The sequence below is a fragment of the Opisthocomus hoazin genome, chromosome 6, assembly GCF_030867145.1.
Source record: "Opisthocomus hoazin isolate bOpiHoa1 chromosome 6, bOpiHoa1.hap1, whole genome shotgun sequence".
NCBI classification, from domain to species: domain Eukaryota; kingdom Metazoa; phylum Chordata; class Aves; order Opisthocomiformes; family Opisthocomidae; genus Opisthocomus; species Opisthocomus hoazin.
Window position 1 is genome coordinate 6,368,339 of NC_134419.1, and position 16,034 is coordinate 6,384,372.

Sequence of the window (16,034 nt, forward strand, 5' to 3'; positions counted from 1 at the left end):
ATTAAGATTTGGTTTTACTTTTATAGCTGACCCACTTGGGGGGATGGAGGGAGGGGGAGAACTGGGTTCACTCCCTCTCCCGTCTATTTTTGCTGCCGTCTGATGTATAAAAAGAGCCTGGAATGGGCAGGCTTATTTTTCCTGCCAGGATTCTTTTTTTTATTAACTGTAAAAACACTCAGATCTGGCCTTTGCTGTTGCTGTGGGGAAGGCTGCTTGGGATGCCGTGTTCGGGGGCACAGGGAGAGTGTGGCGTGGGCTGTGCGCGGGGCCGCAGAGCCCTGGAGCCTCGGGGGGACCCCGGGTGTCTCGCCGAGGGGGTCTCTTTTTGGGGAGTCGTCCTGCGCTGTCATCTCCGGCGCCTGCAGCTCTGAGGTGCTGGGGTGGGAAAAGCAACCGCTCATCCGGCATGGTCCTGACCTTCATCCCGCATCCCGCACCCCAGCTCCTGCCGGAGGGCGTGATGGAGGGGGGCTCGAGGGATGGCCCCCGGGAAGGCTCGAGGCAGCGGTTAGCCCAGTGCTCCCCGGCCTCTGCAGAGCTTTCTGGTCTGGAATAGCGAGATTCCCAACCAAACATGGGGGTCCCACCTTGGTAAGCCTTAGTCCTTAATGGTAATCCTTAATTTTCTGGGCTGCCCCAGTCGTGACAGCCCGGCTTTCCCCCTCTGCTCACATCTCACGGTTATCGGATGCAGTCAGGGGCCGGGGCTGGCTCGGCTGCTGGCGGGATGCCGTGTTTGGTGGGATTGGGGTGCTCCAGGTGTTGGGGTAAAACCAAGCCTGAGCAGGCTCACGTGTACCCCGTCTGCTCGTGAGATTTCTGCAGCAGGAAATTTTTCCACCAGTTTTTTTCACGGTGGATGGTTTCCCTCAGCCCTGCCATGTGGTTTGAGGTGGGTAAGTCCATCGTAAAAATTAGTGGAGGGAGTAGTTCAGCGATCCAAACGCCATTAATGTCACTGAGGCTCCCTTGTAACTGCCCTGGGAACGGGGGTTCGTTTGGCGATGGGTACGGCACAGGCACCCCCTAACCCGGCAGGGACGTGTGTCCGCAGGGGTCTTTGGGGAAAGAGCTTTTTCTCACTGTTTTCCTTCTGGATGGGAGCTGGTGCTTTCCCAAGGTGGTTTGGTGCATTCCCTCGGCACTGCCAACCCTGCTTCTTGCACTGGAAAAAACGCTTTTGTCTGTCAACGTGCGTCGCGGGGAGGGAGTAAATGCAAATAGAGGTGCTGAGCAGGAGCGAGCGGGGTGCCTGGGTACCCCGTCTCCGTCCCTGCCCCTCCTTTTTGGGGCTGGAGCCGCTCAGGGGGCTCGTCCTGGGGAGGCACGGGCAGGAGCGTGACCCCGCAGATTGGGTGCAGTGAAGTTGGAAATTCGTAACGAAAGCTCGGCGTGCTGGGGAGGTCAGGGGAGCGGCCTTTTCGGAGGACAGAACTGAACCGGCGCGCGTGCGGGGGGAGGTGGGGTAAGAAAAGCGCTTAAAAAGCCTTAAAACAGCTTCTGCCTGAAGTGATGCGTTGGATGAGGCTCCTCGGTGGATTAACGAGACGAAATGCCTGGGTAAATGAAGAAATAAGCCCCAGAATTATCCCCAGTTTTTGCGCGGCCATCTTCTCCATGGGTGAACTGCAGAGGCTGGTGCCCCTCTGTCTGCCAGCATCCTCTGCTCGTTCCATGGCGAGGGGAAGATGCTCGGGGCACGGGGAGCGATGCTCGGGGCAGGGGGAGCGATGCTCGGGGCACGGGGAGCGATGCTCGGGGCACGGGGAGCGATGCTCGGGGCACGGGGAGCGATGCTCGGGGCACGGGGAGCGATGCTCGGGGCACGGGGAGCGATGCTCGGAGCACGGGGAGCGATGCTCGGGGCACGGGGAGCGATGCTCGGAGCACGGGGAGCGATGCTCGGGGCACGGGGAGCGATGCTCGGGGCAGGGGGAGCGATGCTCGGGGCACGGGGAGCGATGCTCGGGGCACGGGGAGCGATGCTCGGGGCACGGGGAGCGATGCTCGGAGCACGGGGAGCGATGCTCGGGGCACGGGGAGCGATGCTCGGGGCTCTGGAGGCAACAGGCTAATCGACTCAGTGTGGTGTGGCAGGAGAGACTGCTTTTTTCATGTATTTTTTCCTTAACTCCGACTCAAACCCACCATGTTTCTCCTGGTTTTGTTCCCCGCAGAGCGCAGCTGCTGCCCCGAGTCCCGTGCTTGGAAACATTCCCCCGAACGACGGGATGCCCGGGGGCCCCATCCCGCCCGGTTTCTTCCAGGTAGGAACGCCGCTCCTCCCGACGCTCGCCTCCGCACCGTGCCCGTGGTCGCTTGCGTTCTGGGTGTCAGCGCTGTCGTGCCTGTGGTTTGATTTTTTTTCCGAGGGGATGCTAGGGAAGCAGCATGCCCGTGTAGCTGACCTGTGTAGAAATAACTCGTGTTCTGCCGTCCTCCACGTTTGCTTTCTGTTTTTTGTGGCCTTAAAGCGAATTTCTTTCTTCCTCGAAGAGGTTACTGTGTATTTACAACTGATGCTTTTTTCCAAAGCTGCTTGGTTTGTGTTTGGGTTGGGATTGTATTCGTTCTCCGGTCCTAACAGACGTGCATAATTGAAAACATTCTGGATTTTGATTCCTGAAACTTCCCCCCCACCCCCTGGTTAACCGCTTGATTTTTTCCAAATGCAATCACTGAGAGCATTAACGAACGCTGGCTGCGGCTGCAGGCAGGAGCCGGCTCCAGCCAAGTCCCCGGCTGCCGTGGAGGCACCTTGTAAGCAAATACCTCGCAAAGTCCCCAAAGTCCCCTCGCTCCTTCCTTCTCCCGTGCTGCGCTCGGACCGAGGAGGGGGTAACGTACGTTTGGAGTGACGCTGACGGAAAAGATCTCGACAAGCACACGGAAAACGAGTTTTCAGAACTTGAACCGTGAGGGTTTTTTGGGGTTTCTCTGGAATCTCTTTGCATGGCGTGAGCTGCACAGGTTTGCAGCGGCATAAGCATTAAAGTCTGCCTTCTTGAGGAAGAAACACTTGTTCCTGTAACAAGTGGGATAACAGTTGAAAGGAATATTTGTTTTGGCAAGGTGCTTTTTCATAATCTGGGCTTATGATTTGTATGTGGGAGAACTTCTTGGGCAGCAGACAGGCGGACTCGATAAGGCACTTGTGATTTATTGTGGCGATATCTGAGCCCGATACCGCCGTTTGCCTGTGTATGGGAAGGGGGAAGGAGGGTCCTGTCTTTTTTCTTTGGAGAGATCCCATTTCCTGAACATGCTTCTGACAAAGTGAGAATATCCGATGTTGATCGGGAACCCTAAAACAGGCGAATCTCGTAGCAGCGCTCGGCGGCGCGGGGTGAAGCCAAGAGCAGAGATGCTATCTCGCAGGTCATAGCTGCTGCCAGCAGCTCGAGTGCCAAGCTGCTGCTTCCAACAAATGTGTCTCCAAAAGTCCTGATCTCGCCCCGCGGCGAAGCTGACTGTCCTTTGGGGCTCCTGCTTCATGCAGAGCTGTGAGGGCTGCAAACTTGGCACCAAGTTAGGGCAAGGCTTCAAGAGCATGGGTTGGCTTTCCCAGAGAGGGGAAGGTGAGGAAGAGGAGCTGCGTCTCCCCAGACACGCTGTGCGTGCTCCCATCTCGACTCTTCCCGTTGACAGCCTCCAAGCTGTCCCCCCTGCTTTCCTTTCTGCCCTCCCGCAGGATTTTTGCGCTGCGGGTCCAATTCAGGAGCAGACAACCTGTCCCAGCTCCCAACCTCTCGTGCAGCTGGACCAGGAGCCGCTGGGGAAGAGGGGCTCGAAACAGCCCTGCTTGGTGGGGAGGGTCCTGAAAACCCATCAGGAGCAACGGCGCTGGTGCAGGTGTCGTGTGCGGGGACGCTGCCCGTCCCCAGAGCTGCCGGAGGGAAGAGAGGACGGGTACCGATGCATATGGCTCGCATGTGACATCTCAAGAGCCTGCCTTTCCTGAAAGCCCTCCAACATCTGGTTTCTCCTCCCAGCCCTGGGGACGGAGGGGAGGAGGGGAGAAGAAAAATCCCACCTTTTAACACAGTCTGAACATTGCCTCCATGAAAGCCCGTCTGATTTATTGCGGGCGCTGGAGCTCGTTCCAGCTTTGGGAGGTGCTGGAGACCAGCTCTTGCAGAGGGGGGCTGGAGGCTCGGCGGCGAGCCGGTCGCAGCTCGGGGGTAATTTCTTACCTCTGTGGGAAATTAAAGCGCTGAACTTAAGGGTGCAAAACCAAAAAGGTCACAGGAGGTGCAAGGGATGACTCCCTGACCCTTGGTGTGCCAGCTGCGGGAGTGGGTGAGGTTCCTGATGGTAGGACCCCAGCCAGTGCCTTCACCGTGCCTGGAGGGTGGAGAGGGCTCGGGGTTTTCAGCATCTTGCTCTTCTGCACCATACTGCAGGGGTATCCCTGAGGATAGCAGGCGTGGGTTTCTGAAGAGACTTTAGAGGGCCTGATCCTGTCCTGGCATGGTGGGGCATCATGCCAGGAGCTGAGAAGGGAGTCACCAGCCAAGCTCAGGTTGCAGAAACCCCACGCTGACACCCTGGGGGTGCATGAACCCCCCCCACCCCAGCGCGTTCGGATGTGCAGTGCTGTTTGGCAAAGGGAAAAAATGATAAGGATCATTCCTGGGAGCCAGCGGCCCCAAAACCCACGGGAGCGAGCTTGGAGGAGAAGTGACGCACCGGGAAGGGGAGAAGAGAGGAGGAGCCCAGGCTGCAGTGCCTGTCCGCAGCCGCCTTCTTGCAGGGAGAGTCCCTTCCCCGCGCTGGGGCTCAGCGGTGACCTTCGGGCTGGGGGCCAAGGGAAATGAACCCTGCGGAGTCTCCCAAAACCTTCCCAGAACGGTGGGAAAGGAGAGGCCGTGGGCACCCTTGCGTAGCCGGGGCATTGCGTGGTGCCAGCCGGTGGCACGGGATTGGGCTGCGCTCCGGACAAAAGGTGGCCGGGTGGACTGCCGGCGTGGGTAGATGCTTTTATTTAAATCTCTGTCTTTGTCCCTTTGAGATGAGCAAACAAACCCTCTGCTCATCCTTGTAAAGGTCATCGGAGGCGTTCCTGCTTTTGTTTTGAACGCTGGATTGATGCCGGGGTGCGGATCCCTCAACGAAGGGACAAGGGGGGTGCCAGGGAAATGCAGGAAGGGAAATTAAAAATTGAAAGCAATTAATACCACACCTTCCTACCAGTAAATAAAGGGGGGGGGGGGCAGTGAGCAGCCCCCCGCCTTGGCCGTGCCTCCTCTCCCCAGCGCGAGCTCCCCGCGCCGCCCCGTACCCCGCGCGCTGATGAAATGGAAAGTTGACCATAAATCAATGTCGGCAGCTGCGTTAGCTATGCATCAGCGGCTCGGCGCCGAGATGCACCAAAACAAAGCGCCGGCTGCTCGGTGTTCCCACACTGCCCCCTAATGCAGAGAGACCTCGGGAGATGGGGAGGACGGGGGGCTCCGGAACCCGGGGGGCTCCCCCCGAGACCCCCCGCCCTCCCTGCCTCGCCTCCCCGCATCCCCGGGCACAGCTCTTTGGGTAAGGTCGCTGATGGCCGGTGAGGATGGTAAAGCCAGGGGTCATGGAACGGGGTCCATGTTGTCCTGCTGCCTCCTTGGATGCCACCATTTTCCCCCTGCTTGGCTCCGTGGGCACCGGGTTGTAGCAGGAGCTGCCAGTGGCACGCTGCGGTCAACCAGCTCCGGCGAGGCGGCACGAGAGCCGCAAAACCAGGCTGCCCGTCCCGAAATCCCCGGGGAGAGCTCGGTGTGAGCCTCGCACCGGGCAGGGTTTGAAGGAAGGTGGCTTGCGAGCTGGGGGAAAGGAAGAGCAAGCATTGGAGAAAGTTTTTTTTCTGGAAGTTTAGTAGGATGCCCGAGGCTTTTGTGCCGAGCGTCTGGAGCATATGGTGGGATTTGCAGTCAACTTTCTCTCGGGTGCTCCAGCCAGATGGAGGTGACTGTTCTTGGCTCCGGCTGACACGGGTTTGTTTCCTGAAGAGCTTGTGTTTAACATATTCCTTAAAACCAGGCTTCTGCAGTTGGGAGCCCCAGCTGCAGGCGAGGCAGAGCTCCTGCCCACGGCTGCCTTCCACCGTCTGCGGGGGAACTTGGCCTGCCTCGCCTCGCCTCGCCTTCTCTTGCCCTGCCTTGCATCCCGTTCCCTTGCCTTGCCTTGTCTTGCCCTGCCTTGCCTTGTCTTGCCTTGCCTTGCCTTGCTTTGCCTTCCCTTCTTTCCCTCTCTCGGGAAGGTGCGGTTGAGTCTTCACCCGGCACCACGTGGTGCCATGGTCGAGGTGGCCATGGTCCTCCTCTCCGAGGGCACCCGGAGCATCTCTCCTAAAGGCTCCTTCAGCTTCATTTTTGTTGACGACTTGCAAAACTTTTCTCTCCTTCGATAGAAATAAAGCTCCTGTCTGATGAACCCAGGCACATCTTTAATTAATCGCCATCTAATTTTTTTTTTTTTTGGTATTTTCTAAGGTCAAAACCGGTAGGCAGGGACAGGTATTTGAAAACACAAGGTGCCTTCTGATTGCTAACTCTAAACTATTGGTATCTCATGGCAGCGATGCTTTGCCTGCTCGTACCATCCTGCGTTGTTCTGCCACCCCCAGAGGTGCTGGAAAATGTTCTTAAATAGAAAAACTCCCCCATTAGCTGAAAGTATGTAGCCCATAAAACATGATCCATTTGCGGTGAATTACGCTGGAAACATAAATTGACACACGCGGAGCTATGATCGCTCGTGCCATTTTCCATCTTTAATATTTCACAAGAAGTTTGAGGAGTCGAGCTCCTGAAAGACGGAGTGGAAATAACCCGATCGCCTGGAAGCTCCCGGTAGGAAGCAGCAGCAGCAAACTTCGGCCGTTGGACGGGCCAGGCTGGGCTTCTCATGTCCCCATCGTGGAGAGGGGACAGAAAAATGAAGCAGAGAGGAGGCTGGGGCACTGAGAGCTGTCGGAAACGGTTTCCTCTGATGCCGTTTTTGCTGTGTGGGGTTGGTTGCCGGGGTTTTTATGAGGCAGCTACAGGAAGGTGAAGAATAAGCCCCCATGTAAGGCTTATTTTGGGGGGAAAAAAAAAGAAAAAAGTTCAAATTTGAGAGATGATGGGGTTTCTGTGGTTGGGGAGAAGGTTGAAGAGCAGGTCCTGCTGGCCCGGCACGGCGTGTCGGATGGAGCTCTGCCGAGGGGATGCGACTGCGGGGCGGTTGGCAGGCGGAGGGAGCAGGGCTGCGTGCGTTCGGCCTCCGCTTGTAACAGCGCTGGTTAATAACTGCTAAATACGCGTTTTTCAAGAAAAAAAAAATAGGGTGGTTCTGTTGGTTGGAGCCCACATGTCAGCTCTGCAAAACACTTGTCTCGACCGCCGGGATCCAGCGGGATCGTCTGCCGCTCCCTCCGCCGCGGGGGAAACCCGTGCGAAAAGGCAGCCGATCCGGCAAGGCGTTCCCGGCCGAACGCGGGTCCCAGCCCCGAAACATCTGCAAATGTTTACGGAGATAACAACATCCAGAGGGTCTGCGTTCCTGACGGAGCGCAGCAGCGGGGGGCGGGAGGGGGCCCGCAGTGGTTTCGAGCGTTTCGGATGCTCATTGCTGTTTTGAAAAAGCAAGAAAAGAATCAGAAAGAAAAGAAAAGAGCCCCTTTCGGCTCCTCCCCGCCTGCCGAGATGTTGGCGTGAGCCGGGCGTTCGCAGTCACGTTATCCTGGGAGCGGCACCGCATGGGACAGCGCGACGGCCGAGCCGGGAGCATCCCGGGGAGCAGCCTCGGGGCAGGACCGCGCTCCGGGGCAGGCGTTCGGCAGCACGGACGACGGATGCTCTCCCGGTCCGATCGCCGCAGGGGGGGTTCTCGTGTCTCGAAGATGCTTTTTCTACAATAACGGAACGCTGCTTGCGCTGAAGCTCTGAAGGCAGACCCCAGCCGGGGCGCGTGTCGGTGGCCATGTTCCCCACGCGTCCGACACTGGTTAAGCCCGTACCCTCACATGCCGGGGGGTGCGAGAGGGAGGACATCAGGGGTTTAATCCAGGGTTGAATAACTTGGGTGGGGGGTCTGCGTGCCTGTCCAGTCAGTACCTGGGTAGCGGTGACCTCCTTGCGGCACAGCAAGGCCGGCGTTGTGGAGGACCTGTTGACTGTGGCCTTGATGGGGCTTGAGGCTTGGCCTCTGTGTGAGTCCTGTTTTTTCCCCTCTACTTGGTTTTGTCGCTCGTTCACCTCTGCTGATCCTTCCCTGCCCCAAATCCTGCAGCTGTGACGTGTAGGAAGGGCTTTGGTGGTGGCCAGACCTTCTTGGGGGATGCTGTCCTCCATGAACTGGCAGTGGGAGGTGGCTGCTGCCAGCGGTGCAGTTTGCACAGAGTTAGCCACCTCAGAAGCAAAAATAAGTCAAGTTTTGTGCACAGAGAGGACTTCTGCTGAAGGAGGTTGGACCACGGAGGTTTGTCTTCTCCGCTCTGGTGGGACGTGGATGGAGAAGGCAATGGTGTTGGCACGGGAAGGGTTGTCCTGAGGTGCTGTGACCTCTTCCAGCCAAGGTCTGCCAGGCAGTAGGGGCAGGAGCTGGTTGCCTTCAGCTCCAAGAGGATAAATGGTGGTGTAAACGGTGGGGCGTCATCTCCCCGGGCGCAGCGGCTGGAGCGGGGAGGCTGGCAGGAGGCTGGCGGTTGAAATCCGCTTGGCTCCATCTCGCCGCCGAACCGTTCAAATAAAGAAAAAGGAAAAAAAAAAAAAAAGAGGGGGGAAAAAACCCCACCCTCTTACTTTATTTACATTGCACTCAAGTTTCCGCCTTACAAAAGATTTGCAGGTGCAAATATGTCCTGCCTTCATTAACTTCCCCTCCCTTTTTAATTTATGTGATTTCAATTTTCCTTCCCTGTACTGTTAATTAGGGGACCCTCTAATCAGTACCATTATCACAGTGGTATTCATGTTTAGGAAAGCTGCTAAACAAATGCTTGCAAAATTGCTAAATGGCTAATTAATGTCTGTTAATTAAGAAAATTGCTCATGGTAACAAACCATGCCATTGCTGGCAGCAGCTAGAAGGCGAACACTTGTTGAAATTAGTAACGAGGCAGGTAGAGAACATCTGCTCCGGCGCCGGTCCTGGAGCCTGCCGCCGCTTCCCGTCACCTACTGACAAAGCTCGTTTGCTTGCTCTGCCGATTGCACCTCCTTCCACTCAAGAAATACTTTTTTTTCATTTTTTCTTCTTCCCCTTACGTTAACACGCACCGGTATATTCTTGCACTGAGCTCGTGGTTTTTCCAAGCAAATTTTCATTTCGTGCTTTTAAGGGAAATTTAAAAAATTAAAACCCAACACACACAAAGCGGGCGTTCGAGCCCAAAATGTCAGCGGCTGCTGCGTTGCCGCCTCAAACCTGCACCGACTAATCTCTCCCTTTTTCCCCTAGACATCCTTTCTTTGCTCCAAGCCGTTTTGCTCGCGCCTGTAGGGAATCCACCTCGAGGAAGGATGTTGCACCCGTACGGGCTGGCGATGCAGCCCCGGTTGTGCCGTACAAACGCTGCCCAGGCGCGAGCTGGGACGTGCTCCTCGTCCTCTGCGCTCGCTCCAGCACCTCCTCTGAACCACCGCCAAAACCCAAAAACCCAGAGGTGTCTCCAACCTTGGGGATGAGAGAGGGAAAAATGATCTTTTTTTTTTTTTGGTATGGGGATGTTTTTGTGTTTCCCCCAACCTCTCTGGTCCTCTCCTGCATATTTTTTTTCCTCGTTGCACGCCCTTGCAAAGTGTTTCCCTGTGTGTTTATCATTGCAGACTTGGTTGAACTGCCAGACCGTTTACCATCAATGTGGCTGCTGTATTTTGACAGATGTTCTGATTTTTAATTTTTTTTTTTTTGCATATATCATTATTCATCGTTCAGCTACAAATGACTAGAAACTCAATTAAAAAGAGGAAGAAAAAAAAAATTTAAAAAATGGGAGAACTGACTCCCCGACAAAACAGGTCCACCCGTCAATCCTTTTTTTAGCTCTTTTCTGCGCTTTCATGTGCTAATCTATAACCTCCTTCTACTGTCTGACCTCACAGGGACCGCCTGGGTCACAGCCCTCGCCACACGCACAGCCTCCACCCCACAACCCTAACAGCATGATGGGACCCCACAGTCAGGTAAAGACACTAGCGATGGGTAGGGCTGTGAACCGGGACGTGCGCTCGATTTGCTGCTTTTTTTTTCCTCCCCCCCCCTCTATAAGCATGCTGGGCAGCGGGTACCTGCTCCCCTGGGGAGCATCCCCCCGGGCACCCCAGCTCCGAAGCGAAATACTGGTTTTTTCCCCCTTTTTTTTCCTTTTTTCTTTTTTTTTTTTTTCGGATGTGCAGTTGTCAATGGACTGAGAAGTCAATCGTGGGTATCGGACTCAAGGTAGCCTGAGAAATGTAACTTGATGTGGGTTTTTAAGCTTCTGTTAGTAGCAGCAGTTGTAAAAAAAAGTAACTTTAAGCCTGTCTTCTTTTTTTTCCAGTACTTAGCATTGGGGTTTTTTTTGTGTGTGCGTGTCTGTATGTGCTTATTTGCCACTTTTTTTAATATATCTCTATATTTTTAAACTTGAACAGGATCTAACACTCAGGGTTTCCCATGCACTAATTTTAACAGCCTCACCTAGTATTGCCGATGTCAAACGCTCTCAAACAATAAATCTACAGGGAAAATGTTAAAAACGGACTCCGGACATCTTTTTTTTTCTTTTTTCTTTTTTTTTTTTTTTTCCCTTTTGAAACTTAACTTTTTAAAAAGGATATCTCCAGAAAAAACAAAAACCAACCAAACAGACCCAAAACGGTGTGTGCAGTCTAACCGGCGTGCGTGGGGAGCGTGCTGCCTCCCCGCAGCTCGGCCCTCACCCCCCTTTTGTGTCCCCGCAGCCGTTCATGTCGCCGCGCTACGCCGGAGGTCCCCGGCCCCCCATCAGGATGGGCAACCAGGTACTGCGCTCCCGGGCCGGGTTTCCTGGGGGTGGCTTTTGTCTGGGGTGGGGGGCGAGGGCCACGTGTCCTGCGGATGCTCCTTGGGTGCCGATGGCGAGCGTCACCCGTTTACTTGATGCTGGCGCATCGAGTGTCACGTAACCGTTTTATTTTGATTTTATTTGGAGGTTGGGGCGTATCAAGGGAGCTAATGGCGGTGGGGCGTGTGCCGCTTGTTTGTCTGTGGTGTTTCCAGCACGGCCGCGCCGCGTGCTCGCTGCCCGGCTGGATTTTCCCCTGCAATCGCAGAAAATTAAAGTGATGGAGATAATCCTGCTGCTGGGTTGACCGAGCGCTTAGATCAGCGGTGGGGTCAAGCGGGGCAGGTCACCGCTGAATTTTTGGGGTTGGGTTTATCCTCTTATCCCAGCTTAAACAAGGGCAGTTTGTTTCTGGCCTTACGGGCAGAGGCTCCCGCCCCACGCGCTGCCGGAACGCGTGGCCTGCGGTTGAGGGATTCGTCTCGTTCCCAGCGATGCCGTGCAGATCCGTAGGGTAATGCCTGAACCGGAGGTGACTTGTCATGAAAGGGAAATTAAAGGAAACCTGCAGTTCCTTGGAGTAGCAAAGGTGACTGCGCAAAAATTATCTTGGGAGCTTGTTTTTTGGCTAACAGTGTTATTCTTATATAGCTTTTACCAGCAGAAAGAGCAGGGCAGTCACAGAATCTCAGCATGCTAAGGGTTGGAAGGAACCTCTGTGGGTCATCTAGTCCAACCCCCCTGCCGAAGCAGGGTCACCCAGAGCAGGCTGCACAGGACCTTGTCCAGGCAGGTCTTGAATATCTCCAGAGAAGGAGACTCCACAGCCTCCCTGGGCAGCCTGTGCCAGGGCTCCGTCACCCTCAGAGGGAAGAAGTTCTTCCTCATGTTCAGGTAGAACTTCCTCTGCTTCAGTTTGTGCCCATTGCCCCTCCTCCTGTCACTGGGCACCACTGAAAAGAGTCTGGCCCCATCCTCCTGACAACCAACCCTTCAGATATTTCTAAGCATATATTAGGTTCCCTCTCAGCCTTCTCTTCTTCAGGCTGAACAAGCCCAGCTCCCTCAGCCTTTCCTCATAGGAGAGATGCTCCAGTCCCCTCATCATCCTCGTAGCCCTCCGCTGGACCCTCTCCAGTAGCTCCTCATCTTTCTTGAAGTGGGGAGCCCAGAACTGGACACAGTGCTCCAGATGGGGCCTCACTAGGGCAGAGTAGAGGGGAAAGGGGATGTAGCAGATTGCTTCGTGTTTGCGCTTGCTGGATCTGAGACTTGAGTCGCTGGAACCTGCAAAATGCTGGTGAGACAGCTGAGATGTAGCTGAGAAAATACTCGAGGCGGGGGGGGGCTGATGTAGCACCCCCCAAGCCCAGCTGGGCTGGAAGAACCTCTAACCCTGGGGCACCGGTGGCTGGTTTAGCAAGCAATTAATGAATGACCCCTTCCAACGGGTCCGTTTTAACAGGACCTCATCCTGCTGTGGTCCCGAGCTCCGCTGGAGGTGAGCATGCCTAGCTGGGGTAGGCAGGACAGGCACGGCACTGGTTCGGGGAGGCCACTCCTACAGCGGGGTTGAGCATCCAGGGAGTGGGTAAAGTTAATTGGAAGGATTTGGGGTTTTTTTCCCCCCAAACAGCACGTACGAAACACAGGTTTGTACCCACGCAGAGCTCGGTGAGGTTATGGTCGCATCCAGAGGGACAAGAGGAATAAATAGGCAGGCAGGAAGGTCAGGCAGCAGAAGTGTAAATACCCATCGCTACAACCCCCCTGGTTTCTCTTCCTCCTGCTGCCAGCTTCCAAGCTGAAAAAAAAAACAGTGGGATTGGGCAGATTCTGCCTTGGCACAGCCGCGTGGACCCGGTGCCTGCGCCATGCTCCGTCAGTGGGACCTGTCAGGCGTCGGCATCCAAATAAAAGGCAGTGCTGTAGCAAGACTGTTTACGGATGGCTTCCCCCAGGCAGATGGTATCTGCGTTTTTCCCCTCTTTATCTGTTCGGAGCAGCCTTTGAACTTTAAATAGCAGCGATGTGGCCGGAGCAGAGCTGGGTTTGGGGAGGAGGAGCGTCCGCTTTCCCCTCTGCCTGCGCGGGGACAGGTCCAAACGCTCATCCGCCCCAGCAGCTGATGAGTGTAGATCCATATATATGGCGCCTTGTTTGGGTTTTAGAGGGTGTTTGTGAAAGGAAAGGGGAGGCGGAAGCCCGGAGGCTGCAGGAAGATGCCCGGGATGCAGCGGGATGCTCGGGCAGCCGCAGGTTGTGCTGCGGCAGGAGGGGTGGTGCATCCCAAGGAGCCCCCCAAAAGCCTAAAGCCTCAACCCAAATCTATCTCTGTAGGCTGCATTCTAGCAATTATTTTTTTTTTTTAATCTTCCTCCCCTTGTTTTCACAGCCCCCGGGCGCCGTTCCCGGTACACAGCCGTTGCTGCCCAACTCGATGGATCCCACGCGACAGCAAGGTAGACCCAGCAGAGGAGGGCTGAACGTTAACGTTTCTCGTTAGCTCTTAATTTGGGACCTGAAGTGGCTGCCATGCCGTGTAACGCCGCTGCTTTCCTCCCCACAGGGCACCCCAACATGGGCGGCCCCATGCAAAGGATGAATCCTCCGCGAGGGATGGGCCCCATGGGTCCCGGTCCGCAGGTAAGCCCGGAGCCGAAGAGCATCGGAGAGCTGAGTTCACCCCCCCAGCCCTGTCCCCCCATTAGCCTTAATGCGTTTTACATTAGTCTCACGTCTGGAAATCCCTCCTTCTGACGCGAGCGACGTCTTCAGAGCTCGTTAAGGGTTATTGCAGCCTCGCTCCTGCCCTTGCATCCGAGGGGATGGCACTTAGCGCCGCGCCGGAGCAGCCTTGGAGTGCATTACACTGCCTGCCTGGGAAGCAGCTACAGCCCCGACAGCGAGAAGGGGAAAGGAGGCTTGCATTCAAAATAAATTAATAAAAAGAAACGGCAAAGATCCCTTTAGCAGGGGAATAAGGCTTTCCTCTGCGAGGTTCCCCTCTGCCTGCCCTTCCTGCTGTCTGCTCGAGCTCTCTGTTTCAGGAAAGGGGAGCAAACTTGTGAAATCAAGCAGATCTGGGTTAATATATGCTGTCTTTCCCTTGATTCACTTTACGGAGTGGCTTCTTGTTGACTCACTCCTGTTTGTTCCTTCTACGAGACTTCAAAACCACATTACCATATTTTGGTTGGAGGTTTATCCTCTCTGCGTCGTCGCCTACGTCGAGTTTGTAGCGTGAGGAGCGGAGTCTGTCAAGAGACGAGCGGGCGCGCTGGAGTTCTGTTTTGTTTTTTCTTCCCCCGGCGACTGTTGAGATAAGCGAAATGTTGTGTAAAGAGGGAGTTGTGTCATCTCTTTCACACCAGCCTGAGGATGCTGCTCAGGGATGCCCGGCCATCTCCGCGGGCACCCGGGGCTGTCCGAGGGCAGGGGATAAAAAACCTGCACGAGCATCATTTCACGGACGAGCCCTCCGACAGCAAAGCCGGGGATGCTTCGAGTGCTGCTGCTCTGCTGAAAAATCCTCCTTCCCCGGAGGACTGCACCCAAAAAAAAAATGGCATTTGTTAGCGTGGCCTGCGCCAAGGAGAGCGGCGGCGGCTTGCCCGGGGGAGGCTGCTCGCTTCCCACTTGCGAAGCTCGCCGCGAAACTTGGAAGCTGCGAGCGCGCGTTGAGCGCCGCGTGGGATGGCGGCGGCTCCGGGAGCCGGCGGGAGTTGTGAAATGTTCGGGGTTTTATTTTTGACTCCGCCGCTCCCTGTGTACCTACACTGGGGAGAGGTTTCTCGAGAGGCAGCCGGGCTTCCCAATCTGGCACCCGCCGGCCGCTGCCTCCCCGCAGCCATCCGGGAACCGGCGCCTGTGCGGGCAACCGCCGAAAATACCCAACCAAACCTCACGCCTCGTGGGCCCACGGCTTTTTTCTCTTTAAGCTTTGCATCAGGACCTTCCCAAATACTCCATAAATTATTCCAGAGGGGTGCAGAGCATCCAGCCGGGGCATCCCGGCATCCTGACAGCGGCTACCTATCACGCACCGATGATGGATCATCCCTTACAGCCGATCGCCGCTGCCTTTTTTCCTGTAATAGTTGCCATTTTAGCTCTGCAGAAGCCGGGCTTAGGTTTGCCGGTGCCTCTGTGAGGAGGGTTTGTAGCCGTTGGGTTTTGACGGCGTCTTGCCGGAGCCTGGCATCCAGGTCGCTCGGCACAGCTGCGTTCCCTCCCCACCCTCCCTGAGCAGCTTTCAGATGGCTTCTCGTTTTCCAGCCTTTCAGCTCTAATTAAAAACTCTGAGCTGCTTTTTCTTTCTGTTTTTCTTTTTTTTTCTTTTTTTCCTTTTCTTTTTTCTTTTTTTCTTTTTTTTCCTTTTTTTCTTTTTTTTCTTTTTTATCTTTTTTTTAAACAAGGGGTTTGATGCTGCTATTCAGTGTAAATGGCTGGAATTTCGATCAGTTAAGGACTTGCCAGTAATTTGTTTGGGGAAAAGCCTTTTCTGCCTCTTGAAAACAAACTTTGGCAGTGCCCTCAGCAGAGCACCCTGCTCTCTGCATCCGTAAATCCAGGGAAGAATCGACGGCACCAAAGTATTGCGCCTCAAATCCAGCTTGGACCACTCTGAGGGGCTGCAAAATAGGAAGCGGCCCACCATCCCCCCTCCTGCCCTAGCAATTTTTTCTCTAGAAACGGCAGAAATCCAGCCCAAAAAGATGCGTCGCGGGGGGGAAGGTGGGAGGGGAGGAGCGGCGGCGTGACCTAAATCCGGCTGCGCGTCGCCCGGAGGGCGCAGGCAGCGAAGCGCGGACCAAATGGAGCGCGGCATTCGGGGCATTCCTCTTCCTTTGCTGCCTTCAGCTTGGCTTTGTACTGGAGCTGGTTTGAGGAGGTGAGGGATGCAGATCTGAGGCTCCCGGTCCCGGCTGGAGGCTAAGCCGGGGTGGAATAAGCCGGGAGAGGAGCCCCAAGGGGCTGCCTGCCCTCACCCGCTCTGCGCGCTGCAGACCCTCGCCGCGGGATGCAGCAGGGAGCT

The 16,034-nt window shown here is 55.5% G+C and overlaps 1 protein-coding gene across 3 annotated transcripts in view; it reads left to right on the top strand.

Annotated features, from left to right (window-relative positions):
- The window catches only part of SSBP3 (single stranded DNA binding protein 3), a 54,063-nt gene that overhangs the window by 34,096 nt on the left and 3,933 nt on the right, over window positions 1-16,034 (top strand). The window contains exons 5-9 of one of the 3 annotated variants that reach the window (XM_075424441.1): window positions 2,181-2,270; window positions 10,074-10,154; window positions 10,914-10,973; window positions 13,392-13,458; window positions 13,566-13,642. In XM_075424441.1, the coding sequence (XP_075280556.1) occupies window positions 2,181-2,270; window positions 10,074-10,154; window positions 10,914-10,973; window positions 13,392-13,458; window positions 13,566-13,642 (375 nt within the window). The remainder of the gene's footprint in view (window positions 1-2,180; window positions 2,271-10,073; window positions 10,155-10,913; window positions 10,974-13,391; window positions 13,459-13,565; window positions 13,643-16,034) is intronic. The other 2 variants (XM_075424442.1, XM_075424443.1) reach the window with 2 other exon arrangements.